This window comes from Protomyctophum parallelum (genome assembly GCF_964188405.1).
Source record: "Protomyctophum parallelum genome assembly, chromosome: 17".
In the NCBI taxonomy this organism is placed as follows: Eukaryota; Metazoa; Chordata; class Actinopteri; order Myctophiformes; family Myctophidae; genus Protomyctophum; species Protomyctophum parallelum.
Window position 1 is genome coordinate 12,106,993 of NC_139719.1, and position 20,595 is coordinate 12,127,587.

General features: G+C 44.5%; 1 protein-coding gene across 1 annotated transcript in view; it reads right to left on the reverse strand.

Annotated features, from left to right (window-relative positions):
- baiap2b (BAR/IMD domain containing adaptor protein 2b) overlaps window positions 1-20,595 on the reverse strand; it is an 83,330-nt gene that overhangs the window by 39,416 nt on the left and 23,319 nt on the right. The window contains exon 3 of the mRNA XM_083788259.1: window positions 11,669-11,755. Within this exon, the coding sequence (XP_083644385.1) occupies window positions 11,669-11,755 (87 nt within the window). The remainder of the gene's footprint in view (window positions 1-11,668; window positions 11,756-20,595) is intronic.

Genomic DNA, 20,595 nt, shown 5'->3' on the forward strand with positions numbered 1-20,595 from the left:
GGTGGGGGGGGGAGCGGGGAAAGGGAGAAGGAAGGCTTTGAAAGAGTGCTCTCACTGCAGTTTCCTGCAATGCAGTGCAAGTGTGAGCAGAATTCTGAGAAGGTTTGAAGGTTTGGGTGGTGGAGGCGTATTTTTTGCTGCGTTAGCTGGGAGGAAATGCGGTAGGGGTCACCGCAAGGTCACAATCTCTCTCCTTATAAGGCCTTGGCTTGGGGCTACGGTAGAAATTTCAACTCGACAATGCTTGGAAATGAGGGAAGTGACTGATATAAGCAATGATATATCGAACTGCGAACAAATTGTTTGTCTTTCCTACCCAGTTTCCTAATCTATTGGGTCTCAAAGTACCCCCACAGGGGTTAATATAGCATGTGTTTAGCCACTTGAACCCCATACATCTAGCGTGGTAAACCACTCCCCCTTGAAAATATTTCATTCCATTTCATACATGTGCCATTTTCAGAAAGATTTGAAAAAACTTGATTAGTCGGCTATACACCTCAAATTGCACCTTCTTAAACTAAACGGTGCTGTACTGTACCAAAAACGCCGGGACGACGCTCCACACGTCCCAAACTCTTCTCCCTTCTGGCTCCAAAACTGTGGAATGCACTTCCCATTACAGTCAGAACTGCAGCATCACTCCCAATCTTCCGCCGTAGTCTGAAAACCCACCTTTTCAGACTCCATCATGGCCCATAGCACTTACCCCACCCCCTTAGATAGCATTTCTGTAGACTTAGATAGCATTTGATACAGACTTATAGCATGTTATGTAGACAGCACTATAATTGCATTGTATGTAGTCAAGTCATAGCACGTCATAGTACATATGTATAGCATAGTAGTATAGATGTATAGTTGTATAGTTTCATTATATAGATATTCCACTGTTACTTTCTTAGCTTACGCATGTTTCATGATAAATGTTTTATGTGATGTATTCCCATGCTTTTTTGTTCTTGCTTAATGTAAGTCTGCGCCCGGGTGCGTTTGTAATTGACTAATAAATTAATTAATAATCATTAATGTGTCAAATCGAAAAAAGGGTTCGTTACGCCATCCATATGAATATGGTCAATGCCTGTGTGAAAAGTGGGAGTGATTGGTGCAGGCAGTAAGGAGTTACGGCACTGTTTCTGACAGACACACAGACACACAAACACACACAGACACACACTCAGACATTCGGTAAATTATAGTATGATATGGAACCTACTGTGAAGCTGTTCACAAAAAAGTTTACCTAACTTTGCTACTACAGGGAAAACATGCACATGTACATGTGTTACTATTTTTCGACTCCTTGATTACCCTTTCTGGCACTCTTTATTCTATCCCTTTGTTTGCTGTGCTTTTGTTGTTTTGAATGTTATGCTATCCAATCTATGCTGCTGCATTGTCTGTAAGGAAGCCAAACAAAAAAAAGTTTTACTGTTATGTACCAAAATAAACAATAAAGTCGAACCTTGAACCTAAATTTGAACCACAAATCTTCTAAGGGGCGTACATATGAATTTGGGGGTCCTCGACATGAAAGTGTTTGAGAACCACTGTCCTAAACTAGTCTAGTGTTGTGTCAAAGACCTCTTCGCAGTTTGACGCAGAACTGCCATTTTCTAATTGACGCCTCTCGATTCACAATGATATGATAGGACTTGCCGGGCCAGACATGCTTCAAGACATTGTTACCTTACAAAATTGGATTTGGCCATTTGAATTAAGACTTAAATTGGTTTAACGAGATGGGCTGTACGCAATGAGGGAGCATAATCAGAGATGAGAATTGGATGAGGGGAGGAACGAGCTGGAGTAATTAATTAAGGATCAGGCTACTTTAACTCCTTCAGACCTGAGGACGTGTCTGTGTCGCCTTAGCTTTTAACCACTTTAACCATTATTTTAGACTTTAGCTGTTGAAAGATAGCAGATCTACAAGCTTGTAGATCTGCTATTCTTGAAAATGTGTGCACATCGCTGAATATATATTCATTCACAGCAAACGTTTTTAACTCAAATATTTGCTCCTGGAGGTCCCTGGAACAACATTATTTTCAGATGGGGGTCACGTCCAAATACAGATCATTCTGGGGCTCCTTGACATGAAATAGTTTGAGATCCACTTACGTACATAGAAACATAAGGATTTTCAGAAAACTGTTTAGAAAGACCTAGAAGACATATTGTAGAGGTCTGGTCTCAGGTCATAATGTGTTAAAAACGTGCAGATTAGAACAGAAAGATCTGCTCACCAAATGGCTCCCGTTAACAGGATTTGATTTAATCAGACTTTAGAAGTCTGAGGAAGGGCCTATAATAATAATGTGTTGCTCCAAACATCTGTACTTTACCACTTTCACAACCCGGTGTCTCCATTTCAGGCACGAAACATTTCAGGAATAGCCAACGCGTGAGCTTGTAGATCGACTATTGTAAGCGTGACAGTCGTGTCTAAATGGTGCATTTACACATGGCACCTTTATTCAAAGTGATTTACATACATTACATTCACCGATGGACGGCGGAGGACACAAAGCAAGGCACTAACCTGCTCATTTAGGGGTTAACCCTAACCCAAAAATATTATGATATTTAGTTGACTAAAACGAAATGGAATTTCCTTTAAAAACTGCTGTCAAAATCAACATTGCTCTCTAGGGGTGCAACGATACAACAGCGATACGATACGCATTACGATGCATGCCGGTTGACGATACGATACATGGGCGGTATTGGTTCATTCATGGAGATTCAATGATTTGAAACCTGCACCTTGACACAGATAACACACACATTGATCAATAGACAAAGTGTAGCTACACAGTATGGAAAGGAAAATTTATTCAATCCCTCTTTTTACCTTTTCTTCTTAAAAATGCTAAATACAATGCACAGCACATGTATATTGTACCTACTAGTATTGATACAATCGATTATTTGCATTGCAAAACCATTCGATAGCGATTGCTTCCATTGCAAAGCAATGTGATAAGATACAAAGTCAACCTTTACGATTTGTTGCTGTTCACATTTCAATTATACCGTTTCAATTCTTGAAATATTTTGATGCATTTACTATAGTGTCGCAACCCCTACTGCTCTCTGATAGCATAAAGCAGGCAAACCTGCTGAAAATAAAGAAATAAAATACATCTGCATCTGAGTGACAACACAATAGTGACAGAGCGGGTCCATATTTGGCCAGAGAGCGAGGAGGGGAACCGGAACTGCAGGAGCTTCCACGTCCATATTTAGCATGCGGAAGGAATACCGCGAGAGAGAGAGAGCGAGAGAGAGAGCGAGAGAGAGAGAGAGCTCCGCTTTTCAGACGATGTTGTGACATCACTGCCGACGAGCCTTTTTGGACAGCGTTGAGCGCACTCCGTCTCTCTTCTCCTCTCCTCTCTCTCTCTCTCTCTCTCTCTCTCTGATCTATTTTTAGAAACTCGTGTGTGTGTGCTGCAGACGGGCAGCGTGTTTTCTCCACCAGCTCCCACATCAATGCGGGGGCGTTGTTCTCAGAATGAGAGAGAGAGAGAGTGTGTATGTGTGTGTGTGTGTGAGGGGGGGGGGGGGGTCTGACTTATACTTAATATATTTACACCACAAGTCCATAGTATACCCGTCTGGGGATATGACGATATGCATATTGTTTTGCTTTCTTTAGCTGAATGCAGTGAATTTGGTTGATTGAGGTTGATTGAGTGCAGAGAGGGAGTTCCAGGGGGTCTCCAGCTAAATGACAGTTAGGAACCAGATGGAACCAACTGGTCCATTTGGTTCCATTTGTACACTCTCTGAGTTGAATGAACATAGATTTTTACAATAATTATTACGGGGTCCCAGAGATGGAAATGCCATTAATTAAATGGGTGTCTGAGGCCTAATGCATGTCAAACTGGGGATCATTGAAATTAAAATGGTTGAGAATCACTGCTAGAGCACAAATAGCAGATCTACAAGCTCACAATGAGTCACAGGGGAAAGCACTTGTATGTTTAATGTATGTTCAAATGCAAGGCAACATTTACAGCTGTGATTTCTGTTACATTTTGCGAGCCACACTCAAAGTGAAAACTTCCAGCCAAAACCTCTTGATGTCAAAATAGCTGAACATTCAACCACTTATGTTTGCTATTCTGAGCTCTCGGGGCTGCGCATCAGCATTGCCATAAGTGATAAACAAGCGCTTGAACAAACACGAGTCACCGTGAGTGGATGATGTGTGTCAGTATTAGGTGTATTTTGGGAGCTGTTAGCTTGGGTCTCAAAGTACCCCCATAGGGGTTGGAGCCTGCCAACACTGGCACAGGGGAGGGCGAACACTGGAACACTGGCATAAGTGTGAGAGATTTAAAATAAAATATTTTATCGTAGAAACATAGGTTTTTCAGAAAACTCATGATTTGTAGAATCTGGTCTCATTGGGTTAAATCCAGGCTTAAAATCCCTTTTATATTCACAATCCCCCTGATGAACTTGCCCTTTAAGATGAGAAGGGTTTGCCTTGCTGCTTTTGATGTTTTTCTACTGTTAGTTGAGGAGCTTAGGGAGACATAAGGGATATTTCACGCTAATTCGTCTAATAAGCGCCACGTTTTGCACAGATGTAGCCCAGGGCATGCTCTAATGATTTAGCTAGGGCGCCCAAACCGGTGACACAGCGGCATATGGCCACCATTAACATTGTATAAGTTGTTAATTTAACAGCTTATACAAGGCAACATTTTCTAAATTTCGTTATGCTTTAAGTAGCATGTAACGTGTCAAACTAGGGGTTTTTCATGTTTCCAAGCAACATCATCAGTTAAAGGCAGGGAAAAACAAAAACAGTTATTTATAGGAATGCTTTTTGAAACAAATGGGTTTTTAACTGGCTTATGGCCAGCCTAATTAACACCTTGAGGGCCCGGGCCCATTTAATCCATTAATAAAATGTCAAGAAGTGCCTCTAGGCTGTAGACTAGAGCGATGCGATCAGTTTTCATAGCACTAATTTGACATGACTGTGCACTTGAACTTGACAGTGATTTACGTCATGGGCCCTGATGGTGTCAACAGTGGATTGTGGCTTCTGCCTGCACTATTCATGTGTTTAATTCGTCATTTTAATGCCAATAGAAAAATCCGTGACATACACACTATATCTTATTTTAACACATTTAAAACGTGTAAGGGAGTCAGTGAGGCGAATTCTTTCTGGAAGCGCATTCCAGAGCTTATACTGTAGGTGCTCGGATGGCGAAGGCCCTTCGTGACATAGTTCGCAGTGCAAGTTTTTAGGAGCCCCTTGCCTGCGGACCTCAGGCTGCGAGGAGGGTCATGAGGGGAAGGAGCTCCGTGATATAGCGAGGGGCAAGACCTCTTTGAGCCTTAAAAGAGATTAAAATATTTTTTAAATCAATGGCCGAATTTAGCCCAAGTGTTTTTTGTGCAAAACTAATGCTTGGAATGGATTCAGAATCATGAAAACCCCCTAGTTTGACACGTCAAATGCTACTTAAAAGCATAATGGAATTTAGAAAATGTTGCCTTATATACGATGTTAATGGTGGCCATATGGTTTTGGCCGACCCCAAAAGGTCGCCAGCTCGGGCGCCCCTAGCAAAATCATTGGAGCATACCCTGGGGGCCTGGGCAAATTTGGCTCTTTTAGACGAATTAGCGTGAATGAAATATCCCTTATCTCTCCGTAAGCTCTTCCACTATGTACTTTATTACTGACTGTTTTTCCTGTTTTTCCCCTTTGTTTTCTCTTTTCTTTCTGACCTGTGTTTTCGCTCATTTGAACTATCAATCTTTTCACGATGTTTTGATCTGACTGACGCCCCTAATAAATATCATGTAAAGTTGTTATGCAAATTACGCCGTTTCAGCTACAAGTCTGCACTGGCACATGCACGCGTGTGTGTATCGACGTGTACTGTATTACAGTGCGTGTTTTGACAGATTTAATCTATCCGTAGCCTGCTCCCCTGCGGTGGCTGTGGTGTACACACCAACTGTAGCTTGAAAAAGGCAATTAAAAACAGCAGTATTCTCTTTCCAGGACCCACGGCAAAATCATGAGTGTTTTAACTCTGAGAGTGTACACTCTCAGAGTTATGGACAAGTAAACACTAGAGTATTAGTAATGATGGGCATTATTCACCAATATGGAATGAAGCCTTTGAGCTGTGTGCCTTGTGTTCGTTAGATAACTAAACCTGAGGGGACATTCGGGAAATCCCACAGGTTTCCAATGCAGCGCAGAATGATGGACCGCAGAACCAGTTTGTACGTTCCACCCAAGAAAACACAGTGTGTGTGTGTGTGTGTGTGTTGTTTCCATGTATGTTCACTATGACACTATGTTCATTGTGCTGTGTAGGCCATGTTTCATCAGACAGTGATAGCTGGATACTGTAGATATAGGAAGGAACGAACGAAGCATTCACAACAAAACATAATATGATTAAATTGTGTTTTCTATATCAATACCATTTATTATACCAGCTATTCTGAATAATTGTCAATCGTATATGTCTAATGAAGATACTATTGATCTGCAGTCAGGCCCAAACCCTAACCTTAACCGTGGAAGCCAACAGGACTAACGGGATGTTGGACCCCCCTCCTCGTGTCCCCTGCTGTCTCCCCTGTCACTTGCGGGGAAATAATGTGTGCACGTACTAGTGCCCATTAGTTGCCAACCGTTTTAAACCATTATTTTCTTCCAATGCAGTCCTCGTGACAATTAATCCTCCAAACACATTTCTGTTGCTGCCACTGCCATTGTACCCTATACTGGCTCACTGCTAGCCAATGAGGAGCCCCAAAACACTGCTATTGCACCCTATACTGGCTCACTGCTAGCCAATGAGGAGGCCCAAAACACTGCTATTTCACCCTATACTGGCTCACTGCTAGCCAATGAAGAGCCCCAAACCACTGCTATTGTACCCTATACTGGCTCACTGCTAGCCAATGAGGAGCCCCAAAACGGGAGTCTACGTAGCGCTAAGGCCTGTCACAATAATTACATAATCGCCTAATCACAATCTTTTTTTTTTTTTTTTTTTAATCTTTTTTATCCCACGATTTTGTAACCCATTTTTCACCACTGTGTCAATCATCTAATGTGATCCTGGGCTCTACACACCCTCCGCCAACCTGGGGAGAGCAACGGACTTAACTCATGCTTCCTTCATGCTTAAGTGTCCAAGTTGCTCCTTTACACCTGACAGGGGGGAGTTTCCCTGGTTGGACGTAGCGCATGGAAGGAACACGTTATTCCAACCAGTTCCTTTCCCCTCCATCAGGCGCCCCGGCTGGCCAGGGGGAGGCAGTTTAGAGACCAGGATTGCAAACTCCACACAGAAAGGCCCTTTTGCCAACCCCGCCTTCGGGTATGGGCACTGATGACGCGGAGGAGGAAACACGCCGCCAGCACCCACAGCGCCCCGAGCGGGAATCGAACCCAGGACCTTCTAGCTGTGAGGCGACAGCACTACCAGCTGTGCCACCGTGCCCCCTAATCACAATCATTTAGATAAATTAATCAAGCTTACAAGCACGTCACAAAGTGTTGTGACGTGCTTGTAGATTTCCGCTATTTTGTAAATATTTTTGAAAGAAAGAATTATAAAAAAATATCTCTGTGATTTCTTTGTGTATTTACGTTATATATATTTTTTTACTCCAGTGGTAGAAACAGCTACATCCCGATCTGACGCGCACGTGGCCACGCGCACGCTTAATAGTCCCCTTTCTCCTCAAAATGAGACAAACTACGATATTTGGGCCTTATAAAACTCTAAACCTTTATCGCGCTAAGAAAATTGATCCATCGCGCATCGACACACATCCTAGAATGAGAATGAGGCCCAAATATGGAGGGATATCACTTCCGGGTCGGGTGGAAGTGGTCACTTCTTCTGCGTATTTAATTTCTCGCAATTGCCTGGCACTGGCCTCACGATCGCGCCTATTGCAACGGAAGGGAATGTGTTAAGACTCCACGCTTGCTGGCTGACAGGCACCACTGAGCTGACGCTCATTTTAATGCTCAGATTAAATACATTGTTCCAGTAATTACAACTTCCTCTCTCTCTCTCTCTCTCTCAGCAAGAATTTGCTCCCAGAGTTCACAGCCATGTAAATGGTGCGTTTATATAATGGTGCATTTCTAATGCGCCTTTATCCAAGGTGCTTTACATAGATTGTGCACTACATTCACATGTACATTCATACACCGATGACAAACCATGCAAGGCACATCGGGAGTAATTAGGGGGTTCAGAGTCTTGCTCAAGGACACTAAGCCTACAGCGATCATCGAACTGAGAACTTCAACATCCTGCCGCTCTACCGCCCTGAGCCACTGCCGCCCCCACAAAAAAACAACGATATGCCTATGCTTTGCTGTACACAGTCCACCTCCCCCCACCACCAAGAAACCCATAATATTAAATGTAGACAACATTCAGCCACTAGAGGTCACTCTCTCAACACCTCCATAAGGTTCCATATGGTTCCATATTTTCCTGACTCATCTTGGTAAGGCAGCAGTTTCATTGTTTGCAACATTGTAGCACGGCACACACACGCACACACAGTTGATTTAACCGAGAGTGTACAAGTGGGTCTAAACCCTCACAGGTCCATTTGGTTACATTTGTACACTCTGAGCTTCAGACACGCTGCCTCAGGAGACTTGGCTCAGATCGGAGGCCATTTGACTTCGCATTAGCGATCCCGTTGCGACTGCATGCCCTTTGCTGACGTCGACCGCAGGCAGCGTTCGAACCGACAACCTTCCGCAAGTGCATCATAATGCATTTTAAGACCGGTCCTTAATAAACAGTCGTCTTACCACATAGATATAGGTATAGTATGTATAGAATATAACACAATCTGAGGGGGCAGATATTATGTACACAACGTGCCGTCAAGACAAGTCAAATTCACATTATGCGTCCATCCACACAGACATACGTGTCGGCATTTAGAACCATTCTGTTTTTAGACGCAGACAGCGGTCGTCGTCATCCCCCCCTCCTCCTCCAGGGGCGATGCTGATATGCGAGGACAGCATCAATCTGGCTGCTCAGCCTAGCTTGTAATTTAAACCCAGAGGCACAGGGAGGCACTGCTGAGTTTAACCACTTGAACAACAGCATTCCTATTCTGAGGCGAACATATAAATAAATAAAAACATTGCCGATCTACACGTTGTGACGCGATGGATTTGGAAAGACGAAGATCTCTGTCCATTGCATGGTACTCGATGTGTTAAAGCATCTGTGTAACCACCTTAACACTTATTTTATACTTTGGCTATTAAATATACTATACATAGATATGTATGTATAGATATACAAGATGTCAAATACATGCCAAATACATTCTTTGGGGGTCCTTGACATAAAATAGTTTGAGCACCATGACTGCAACTGTTTTAGAAGAAGACATTTTGTAGAAGCGGACTCTGGTCTTATAGTGTAGAGTAGGCCCATGGGATGGGGGGGGGGGGGGGGCGTATGGAATTGGAGTGGACACACAGTTGCACACCCCCCCCCCCACACACACACACACACACACACACACACACACACACACACCACAGTCAAATCCTCTGTGTATACTCCAAAGAATGTACAAATGGGAACACATTGACCCTGTTACAGGTCCATTCAGCTCCATTTGTACACCCTTTTGAAGTTAAATGAATACAGGGATTTCAGAGTTTGGAAGAAAACCAAACGAACGTGATGTGAGAGTATAGCCAAAAACACAAATGCAGAGAGAGAGAGAGTGCTTTTATATCCACCTAACTCGCTTCATATTATCCATACCTTGGGCACGCGCACACACACACACACACACACACACACCTTTGAATAGGCCTATGTTTAGCCACACTGAACTGTCTTCAGTGCTAGATAGCTCTGCCACATTCATACACCAGTCTAGACACTGCCTGTCACCAAGCCTTGTTACAGATCATTGCCGTCAGGCATAAACCTCCAATATCCAGTTATTGTTTTTATTTTTTTAAAGGAACAGCGATGTTGTGCTACTTGTAAACAAAACACTTAAGTCTCACCGCCACCTGGTGGACGCAAGAGCCAACGCTTGACTGCTGACGCGGATCTACTTGGTTTTAGTGTGATGCTCGTCCAGTTTGGGCGTCCATTTTAGATGCTAAATAATAAGCGCCAATGATAGTGAGCTAAAATGAGGCCATCCTTGCTCTAGAAAGCGCCAATGTTCCAATCGGCATCAGCGGACAATCAGAAAAGACCTCAGAACATTGCACACCTTGTCAAAAGTTCAAAACCATGGAGAGCGCCGTAGATTTAGAGTTATTCAGCTTTTTAGTCCGCCTGTATACAAGAAGTGAACGGCAGTGCGCACACGCGATACCGGCGTAGGATCGCTGAAGAAGGCCAAGCTAAAAAACAAACAAGAAATGAGCGATCCGGTTTGATATCAATAATAAAGCTTATATGACGGAACGTTCCGCCAGAAGCGGTTGCCGGTTGGATTCTATATGGCGGAACGTTCCGTCACAAGCAGTCTTTGTGTTAACAGGTGTCCTACTGTTGCTCGCGTTGCCAGACTGTTGCATGAGCTATCATGAGCAAAATATAAAGCGGAAGTGGAGCCTCCTTTCCGTTTCGTCTTTAGTCTTGCAAATTTATCCTAATATGAATAGAAATCATCTGCAGCTTAGCACAAATGGAAAAAATAAAAAATAAAAAATCTAATTTGTGAACTGAAATGACAAACAGATTACTTGGATTTCGGGAGCTGTAGTTCCTCTATATAGCATTCGGAGATTTCCCCTTCCTTGTCTGAAAGTCTACCATCTGTAATGAGCAGAACCAGAGCCAATCCAACCTGAACAAGACCAAGCACATTGTGAAAGCTGTTTTTGTTTTTAATATAAGGGAAAAGTCATGAAATATTCATTTGTGCAATTTCCCCCAGAATAGCAATTTTAAAGATGTTGTTTAACATGGAAACGGCGAATACATTCTGCATTATACGATGGGGTAATCTGCTGCGCCTTTTATTTCATGAAATGTCAAATGAGAGATGAAATGTGTGAATAATTGAAACGCTTTGAAAAGTTATAACACGAAAGCCACTAAAGATAGCTCTATAGCTTCTTCAACGTTGGGGGAATCATGCCAGGAGATGAACAAAACAAACACTGCGGTAACACATGTCAGGAATTAAATTACACAGAAAATGATTGTTCATGACAACAGGTACGACAACAGATCCAAATCACACCTTGTGAGGCCTCGAAACCCTTTGCTAAAATTGCACAAAACAATAGGGAGCTATCCATGTTGGAGCATGTATGCATGTGTGTATGCATGTGTGTGTGTGTGTGTGTGTGTGTGTGTGGTGTGAGTGTGTGCGTGGAATACCAAACGACTCGCCCCTTTACCAACTGGCCCCGGGCGCACATACTGCGGAACTGCGCGGCGAGATGGTTTAGGGGCGACCGCACCTGATACCTGTGCGTGTGTGTGTCTGCGTGTTGTTTTGTACTGTATACATCCAGTTGCAGGTTGGTCATTGGCTGCTTCTGCCCATAGCCTATAGTTTACGTCCCACAGTATCCCATATAGTTACACCTACAGCGCTACAGTCAGCCACTACTAGGACTCACCGAGATCCTTTGAGCCTTGACTCTGGCTGGCCATCTCGCCCATCCGCACCAGAGCGTCGAAGTAGCCCTTTGCAGCAAATGTCACACCTGGAAACATGGAAGCATTGGGCATCAGATCATGGGTGCGGAGTGGGACATGAGCCCGATCTCACCCAAACACGGTGAAAGAATGACACAGATTGGCAATTCCGTACATACACTACTAGAAAACCCCCAAATGAGGAGGCAAGTGCTCTCCCCACAACGGGTTGCAACTCGGACGGGGCCTTCACAACGTTCGCCACGGCAACTCGCTTTAGCTCGCTCGGTGGTGGCTCTCGTTGCTCAAGTTTGCTTGGGGATTTGGGGTTTTTCTAGTAGTGTATGTACAGAATTGCCAATCCATGTGATTTCACCGTGTTTGGGTGAGATCTGGTTGGGAAAACGGTATCTTTGGCGGCCCTCTAGCTCCCCTGTTGGCCGCAGAGGGTGGGCATGGGAAATAAATTGCTATAAGAGATACTATGGAGAGACTGAAAGGAAGGAGGGGAAAGTAAACAACAATGACAAAAAGCACTAGAGGAAATAGAGCAACTACAGGAAATGCTAACGGATAGAAGAAGCTAAATGAGAGCAAGATAGAAGCTGCGAACTAAGAACAGACCATTCTTAAGCGTTAGGAAAACCCAAGGCGTGATGTAATAATAAAGGCTGTTAAGAGAAGAAGAAAAGAAGACCAATTCTAAGAGCACCGTTGTGGAGCCACCTTAAACAAAAGCTCATTAAATGCCCCAACAAAAGCATCTCTCAACCATCTTAAGTTTTAAAATGTAGTTTTCTCGCATGGGAACAAATAATGAGACACTCACTCATGCTACAGCCAAGGTTACGCTAGTAGTATCCCAAAGTTACTGTTCACTTTGCGTGACAGAGAGGTCAAAGTATTCAGCCATTCGAGTGCTGCGGCTGCACCCCGCCGGCACACCGCCGGCACCCCACCGGCATCCCGCTGGCACCCCACCGGCGGCGCCTTCCATCATCACACGGAAACGGGAACAAAGGTGCGACAATACGACCACTCCCTCCGTCCCCCAGCAGAGGGACACTCTGAACTCACCAGCATGAGTCTATAGTCATGGAAGCAGTTGATTGGAGTTAAGGGAGGTCAGAAGGGAGAGCCACACGCCGGGGGGAGCAGTGATTATGACAGCGGAAACATGGCCAGTATAAAAAGAAACATACATATGGATGAGGAGTGTGTGGATTACAGGCAGCCGGCCAGCCACACCGATGGCTGTTTGGTGATTTTAGCCAACAGCCAGATGGCTTTCCAGAATGCACACTACACTCTGTTTAGATTAGCGATGAAGACCTTTGCCGTCAGAAGGTCCCCAGAAGATGGAACGACCTGTGCCAAGAACTAGGGTTAATTTGTAGTGTGCACATGATGCGGCGATATTGTAGCCTGCATGGCTCCAGACCATATAGACGGACGTGTCCTATATATAAGTTTCAAACTCAAATTGGTTAGGCCTACATCATCCACATATGTCGGTGTTGTCACTCGGCCAATCAGGGATTGTGTATTTGTGGTGGCGTCACTCGGCCAATCAGGGATTGTGTATTTGTGGTGGCATCGCTCAGGCCAATCAGAGCGCTGCGTATGTCGGTACCTATGTTGGTGGCTGATGATGTAACTATGTATGTTTATGTAAAACTGTGGTTCCTGATTAGTCACCGACATACAGACGAAAAAAGTACTTGCACTCCAAGTAACTTGCCAAGTAACAAGCAATAATAATAATAAACCATCGTGCTGAAAAAACAGAGCTTCTTAATACAGCACAGTTAAAAAGCAGGAGTTGAACAATAATTAATCTATTGTCCGTGAGGTCAAATGTAGAGTATATATCCATATATGCAGATCTAGGTGATGAATGATGATCCAGTCTTCTCCATGTCACGCACCATATATGGACAGTGTCTTGAGTGTACAGGGTTTGATGAGGTCAGTTCAACATAATGGAATGTCAGAACAGGTCAGCTCCATATATGGAGATCTAAGGGTTTGATGAGGTCAGATCAACATACGGTATGGAACGAATTCTGTATCAGCACTGGCCATATATGGAGCGCGTCTTGAGTGTACAGGGTTTTATGAGGTCAGATCAACATATGGAATTAATTCCGAATTGGCCATATATGGAAAATTAAGAAAATGCTTAGTTAAAAATATAGGTTTTTGTCCATTTTAAAAAGCATCAGTGGACTGTGGTGCTCTCAGGTGTGCTGGGAGGGAGTTCCACAGACATGGGGGCTGCCCGATGGTGCGGGGGGGGGGGGGGGGGGGGGGGGATTGGTGTTGGGGATGGAGAGAAGGTGGGTGTTGGAAGAAGAGCAGAGGCTTTGAGTGGTGGGTTTAGGGGCGATGAGTTCTTTAATGTGTGTGTGTGTGTGTGTGTGTGTGTGTGTGGGGGGGGGGGGGGGGGGGGGGGGGTGTACGATTGCACACTGTACCAAAGTGTTGCCTTTTCATGTCAAGGACCCCCATCTGAAAATATTGTGTGCCAAGGACCCCGAGAAGAGAACATGTTTTTTTTTTTTAATCAAAATTATTCAAAATGTCTCCAATATAGCAGATGTACAGTACAAGCTCACTGTGTATTTTTGAGAAACCAATCAGTGTGGATGAAGTGGTTGTGTTGTATATTAACTAATGTTTCTGGGGACCTCCTGGAAGAACCCTCCCAAGGACCCCTGGTGAGTCCACTTCCTGATTTAACTGTGAAGCACAAGAAAAGTACAATATAATTTTTATTATTATTATTATATAATGATTACACTGCAGGGAAAAAGACAGCCAATATTTACTCTCGATAGTAAACACAACAGAACAAGCTCGCATCGCATTGCTGTTTTTCCTGTGGCTGACTGACGTCCTTAGAGACCAGGACTGACGCCTTCCGTTATGCAACTTATTGTTCTCCTTCCTGACTATGAAACTGAGAGTCTGGCTGCACACTCCATAAACAATAGACATGGCTAGCACAATAATGCTTCAATAACTCTTCCCATGCCCACCTCTTGAGAAAATGATCAAAACAAAGCTCCGTCTGCTCCGGAATCCCTTCTTTATTATTAAGAATCCTGGACTGTAAACCACCCAGAAACTAACCAAAACAAATTGAAGGCAAACACAAGCACGAGACGTCGCTATCTAGTGTGTGCAGAGCTTCAATCTGTCATGACATGACTGAGTTCAGACCATGATGACAAAATATGATATATGGCACATTATGAACATCGTTCATAAACAGATTTTAAAGAACAACATACCATCGGACGGTAAGCCTGGACACGAGAGACTGTGGAGCACTTGAGCCAGATTTCTAGGTAGTTGTGTGCCAGGATTGCATTGGTCATCACTGCACACGGTCACGGCCGTCCACCCAAAGATGTTTCAGGAGCACGCACACGCATTGATTACAAACAACCCTTAATTTTGCACCTCAACAAAGTTTACAAAAGGCGGCCAAGTGCCGGGTGTCCCACCTGAGCCTATAGACCGGCAGATCAATGAATGGCCAATTGTGTGACCTAGTAGTCTAGGTGTTAAGCAACATGTGCGTGGCGCAGTGGTGTACCACAGCTTTTCAATGATGTCATGTGCACGCACGAGCGTGCATGTGCGCATCAGGGCATGCACACAGAACAGCTGATATAGACCGATTCACAGAGGGTTTCCTGGGTGCGGCCATTACTGAGGTGTACCATTGAGTGCAGCAGCACTGATTAGCTACACCTGGCCTACCTGCTCCATGGATTACACCTCAGTAATGGCCGCGCCCAGGGCACCCCTCTGTGAATCGGTCTATAGCCGAAGCCTATTGTTAAATAGTGTATGAGAGTTTTAGACAAAAACACAAAAGTAGACTTAAAATAGTAAGACAAACAGCTTTACTGCACACTAGCGGAACTAAAAAGTTTGCTTTTGGACGAATTAATCTGAATTTGATTTGATGGAGTAGGAGGCATTCTTCTTGCGTGCAGAACACCACACAGCAGCAGTAGCCTACTGGAGCCATAGCCTACTGCGGTAAGTGTGCATGCTTACCGTATAGGCTACGTGCGCTCAGGTAAACAGTTAAAGCTGTCCTGTTGTTATCATAGTAGCAGCCATTTGATTCGGCACGGTACTTGACACGGCGTAAAAATAGGTGGTGGGGCGCCAGTAAACCTAGACCACTGGGTACTTGGTGAGTCTTGGAAAGTCTGGTGACGCGAGGTTGATTAGGTGCGTCTTCTCTTGAATCTAGGCCGGGGGACGCATTCTAGCGTGCACACACATGCACCGCTCCGTTCCTGCGCGTGCGCGTCAAAAGATTACTGGTACGGTACCACAGCGTGGTACTGCGTTCTACAAGCATGACACCACTGGCGTGGAGTGTCCCTGCCATCCTACTATAGCAAAATAAAATCAGCAATGCAACAGTGGTTGTGTGCCAGACAGTGTCATGTGTAGCCTCGGCACGCAGGCATTCATTTTCATATTCGGCTCAAAAATAAAAGCCAGGGGAGGAAACCTATTGGAAAATTCTTCTTCCAGGTCTTCCAGGTCCTTCAAAACGCCACTGTGCAACTTCCATTGAAATGAATAGCGGGGGACAGGGCTGTCTAACTATATTATAACTACGTTATAGCCAGCGTTCAGGACAGGTAAGGGTAGGATTAGCTTGGGGGAGATCCGTCTGTGGCACGGCGATCTGGCTGGGCGTGGACAGACAGGGATATGAGTGATTGGACGGAAGAGGGAGGCGTGAAGAGGATTAGAAGAACGGTGATCAAGGCCGATAGGGGACTCGATCGTGGAGCAAGTGACGTACGCGGTGCCTCCCCTCGCCTCTTCCGCAGTCAATTAAACAAGAACGAGTGGCGAGACCCGCCTCTGAACCGGCTTATCTGCCCATTGATCAGCTGTTGTACTCCAGGCTTCGTTCACAGCTCACACCCCACTTTCCCCACTCAACCCACTCGGATCTCCGTCAAGCTTTTAACGTCCTCCATCAGATGCCCTCATTACTTCCTCTCCTACACAGTACAGTACACACTCTTATCCTTCTTCCTTTCCATTTCTCACGGTTAAATTCTTCTCTCTCCGCCCCCCCGCCCTCATAGCTCTATGGTGCATCGTGGGACTGAGTGACAAGTCCCCACCTTTCCTGCCATCCATCCATCCATCCACCCACCCATCCCACACAAACAGAGGGTGGGCTGTACTGTACTGTTCTGTACTGTACTGTACTGTACTGTACATGTTGCATCCATGAAGCTATGTGACAAGTTTAGGGATGTCAATTATTGATTCATTCATTAACTGATAACCTTATCGATGTGGCATTTATTTTTTTGTTCGTTTTTTCAATATCTGAGATATCTTAATTTCCCTCAATGTCTAACATAAAAATCTACATTTTGCTGATATACAGAAATAATACATATAATATACAGGTATATTATATAACTTAATCAAGTATTAATTTGACTATTTGAGATACAGGTCCAGACAATGGCATCTTGGTATGTTTGTATGAGGAAACAAATGAAATGCCACATGCAAAAAGTAGAGACCTTTCTGTGGCTACCAAAGGTGTGGGGGACGGACGACGACTTTTTTCTTTGCCGGCCTACATGTGCGTTCCTCGGCCACGTGCGCACGCAGACAGCATTCACAGAACACCGCCCAATGATACACGTTTCTGTTCAAAGCGTCTCATTCTGCAGTCCCAACTTGCTTTGCATCAAACCAAGCACTTCACAATCAATCTGGAATGGAGCCAAACAGGTCTCTCTCCGTGTCATTCCACTCCCCCCCCCCCCTACTACTACACATAATGGCTATTGTTTGCGGTATCCCGGTGGATTGCCTACTGGGTTCCCATGCAGCTTTGCGGCGTGCTTTATTCCAACTCCCTCTGTCTCTCTCCGAGTGCACTCTGTATAAAAGCCCAGGCATTGCTGGCTGCCTGGCATTGACAAAGTGTAATCCCCTGCTCTTGGGAGTCGCAGGGCTATTTTTAGCCTTATCTATCTAGACTGTGCTGAGCGAGGCCTCCTCCCTTTTATTGGCCTGTGAGTTTCTCAGAGACTTCCCTGCTCTTCCCTCTCGATGCCGGGGGAAGGATTGCTCACGGAGCACAGCCGGGCACAGCTGCAGACATTGGTGGAAAAACATACTCACATGTTTTACTTTGATGAGTAAAAGTATCAATACTGCAACGTAGAAATAGCAAAAGTATTGACATCAAAATGTACTTAAAGTACCAAAAGTAGAAAGTACTTGTTATGCGGAATGTCACATTTCAAGTTTTCAAATGTATAATAATATTTTGAAATTAGCAGATCTACGAGCTCACAATGAGTCACATCGCGACGCATTGTGAGCTTTTTAGATTGTCTACTGGCTGAACTGTCCTATATAATAATAACAATACAGGGCTGAAGTGGGTAATGTATGTTTTGTAATTAATAATCCAAATCTACAAAGTAACTAGTAAATAAAGCTGTCAAATGTGAATGTAGTGGAGTAAAAGTACTGTACAATGTGATCGTGCAGATCATGATGCCATGCATAGATATTAACCCATTTTGGGCGGGAACCCCTTTTGGTGGTAGCATTACGTTATGCTTTAGCTATTGAGAAATAGCAGGTCTACAAGCTCATAGCGCGCCATGGAGTGGCGCACTACGAGCTTGTAGATCTGCTATTTTTGAAAAATCAAAGAACTACTGGCAGAGACATTTTTAGAATCTGATCTCAGGTCAAAATGGGTAAAAGAAAAAGTGAGAGGCGCTCTTATCATCATACATCATGGCGACGCAGTCATATTTTCTTTGGTCTGCAGGTACACACAGTCCTACTCTCGTCTCGGACATGTCATATTTCATAATTCCTCGGATAAGCCAGACGACGCCATCTTGTCGTCCTCCCGGCAGAATGAATGAAGTGGAAGAGACAAGCGCTTAAAAGACGCCTTATCACAGCCGTGGCTCAAATGACGCCCTGGAGCCCACCAGGCTCATCCCAGTGGAGCCCACCAGGCTCATCCCAGTCCGCTCAAATGACGCCCTGGAGCCCACCAGGCTCATCCCAGTCTGGAGCCCACCAGGCTCATCCCAGTCCGTCTCAAATGACGCCCTGGAGCCCACCAGGCTCATCCCAGTCCGTCTCAAATGACGCCCTGGAGCCCACCAGGCTCATCCCAGTCCGAGCGCGGCGGCCCTGTCTGTCACCGGTTCAACGTGCTGGGGACATTAGTTTTGATGAGAGTCCAAAACCTAATCAACATTCATACAATTATGCAAAATTAGAGACGCCTAATGACCGGCTCTCACCAGAATCCATGTAACACGGATTAATAAGTATGGTGACATGCTGCGGTGTCGAGGTAATGATCACCGATGTCGGTTCCTGTCGACTCTGACGAGAGCACGCACACACACACACACACACACACACACACACACACACACACACACACACTGTCCAGGGAAAATCTAGCAAACCGATGGACCGATCAGCAGGAGGTTTCTCGTGCATGTGCCAATAGGCCATTGAAGTTTTTACATTAATATTTTTATTATTTTATTTCATAATGTAGTGTTTCTCAACATCTGGCCTGGCGACCACTGTAATTCAGAGAGCACAAATTAAACCAAGGGAATCCTTCCGGGTCCATTTGGTTCCATTTGTATTAACAGTAATGATCTACTGCAGGGGTTTTCAACTGATTATGAACCAGGGCCCACCACCCTGACTGAGAATCAACCTGCTGGGGACCACTGTTGTGTTGGGAGGGGGGATATGGGCATTGTGTGGGGGGAAAATTAACCTTCCATATTAAAATCATGTTACTATTGTAACTTACTGTATGAGCGAGCAGACACACGCAATTAATTATGGGCACATTTCCTTATAATGGTGACTCAACCAGGCAATCCGGTACAGTTTATTTTATTTTCTGTGGAAGTTCTTGACGTCCGACTTCCCAGTAACTGACAACATCGACGCGTCATCATATGTCACCACGTCATTTACTGCATTGTTTCTCAACTTGTGGTCAATACAATAAATTAAAATACAAACTTCACTTTCCTACATTACTAAATGCATGGTCAGGGACCACATGCAATACCTTCACGGACCACCAGTGGTCCACAGACCACCTGTTGAAAACCCATGATCTACTGTGTAGATTGAAACAAGCAGCTGCAGCAAGCTCTCGTTTAAGAACATCAATAATCAGTTTTGTGCCGCAAATTCTTCCTCAGCCAACGGCTTCGCGTTCAGAGTATGGGCTTTATGTCGTTCAGACTATGGGTTTAATGGGTAAGTCTCCCATTGGCTTAGATGCAGCCTAGAGGCAGCCAATCATGAAAAGGTCTCCACTACTGTCGCTAGTAGAGGTAGATCAACATGTTGTCCAGACGCTTTTCAAGCAGCTGTCAAATTTATCAAACGTGGTCTCATGAATATCAAACTGGGGGTCCTTGAAAGGTTGAGAATCACTGTTAAAGGAAGTCAAAGGGGGTCTGATCTGATCTGGCTGAAACTAGGGATGTTCCATATTAATCGGCCACCCGATATCATCAGTCTGAACTAAGAGTTGGACAATTTTGGAAAATCGAAATCTGGAGCCTGGCCTTACATCACGGATAGTGTCATAGTTTTGATTTAGTTTTAATGTTTTGAATACAATTCCATTTACTTTTAGTTGTCCGATATGTTTTAGTGTTGGTCTGGTTTTAGTCGACTAAATCATGAGAATCTAGTCGACTAAATCTACAGTTGATTGTGTGCGTGTGTGTGTGTGTCTGTTCTTACAGGTTTTTTTGTTACCCAAGCTCGCAATGAACGTTCAGTCTTAAGCCCAAACCACACCAAAGGGTCG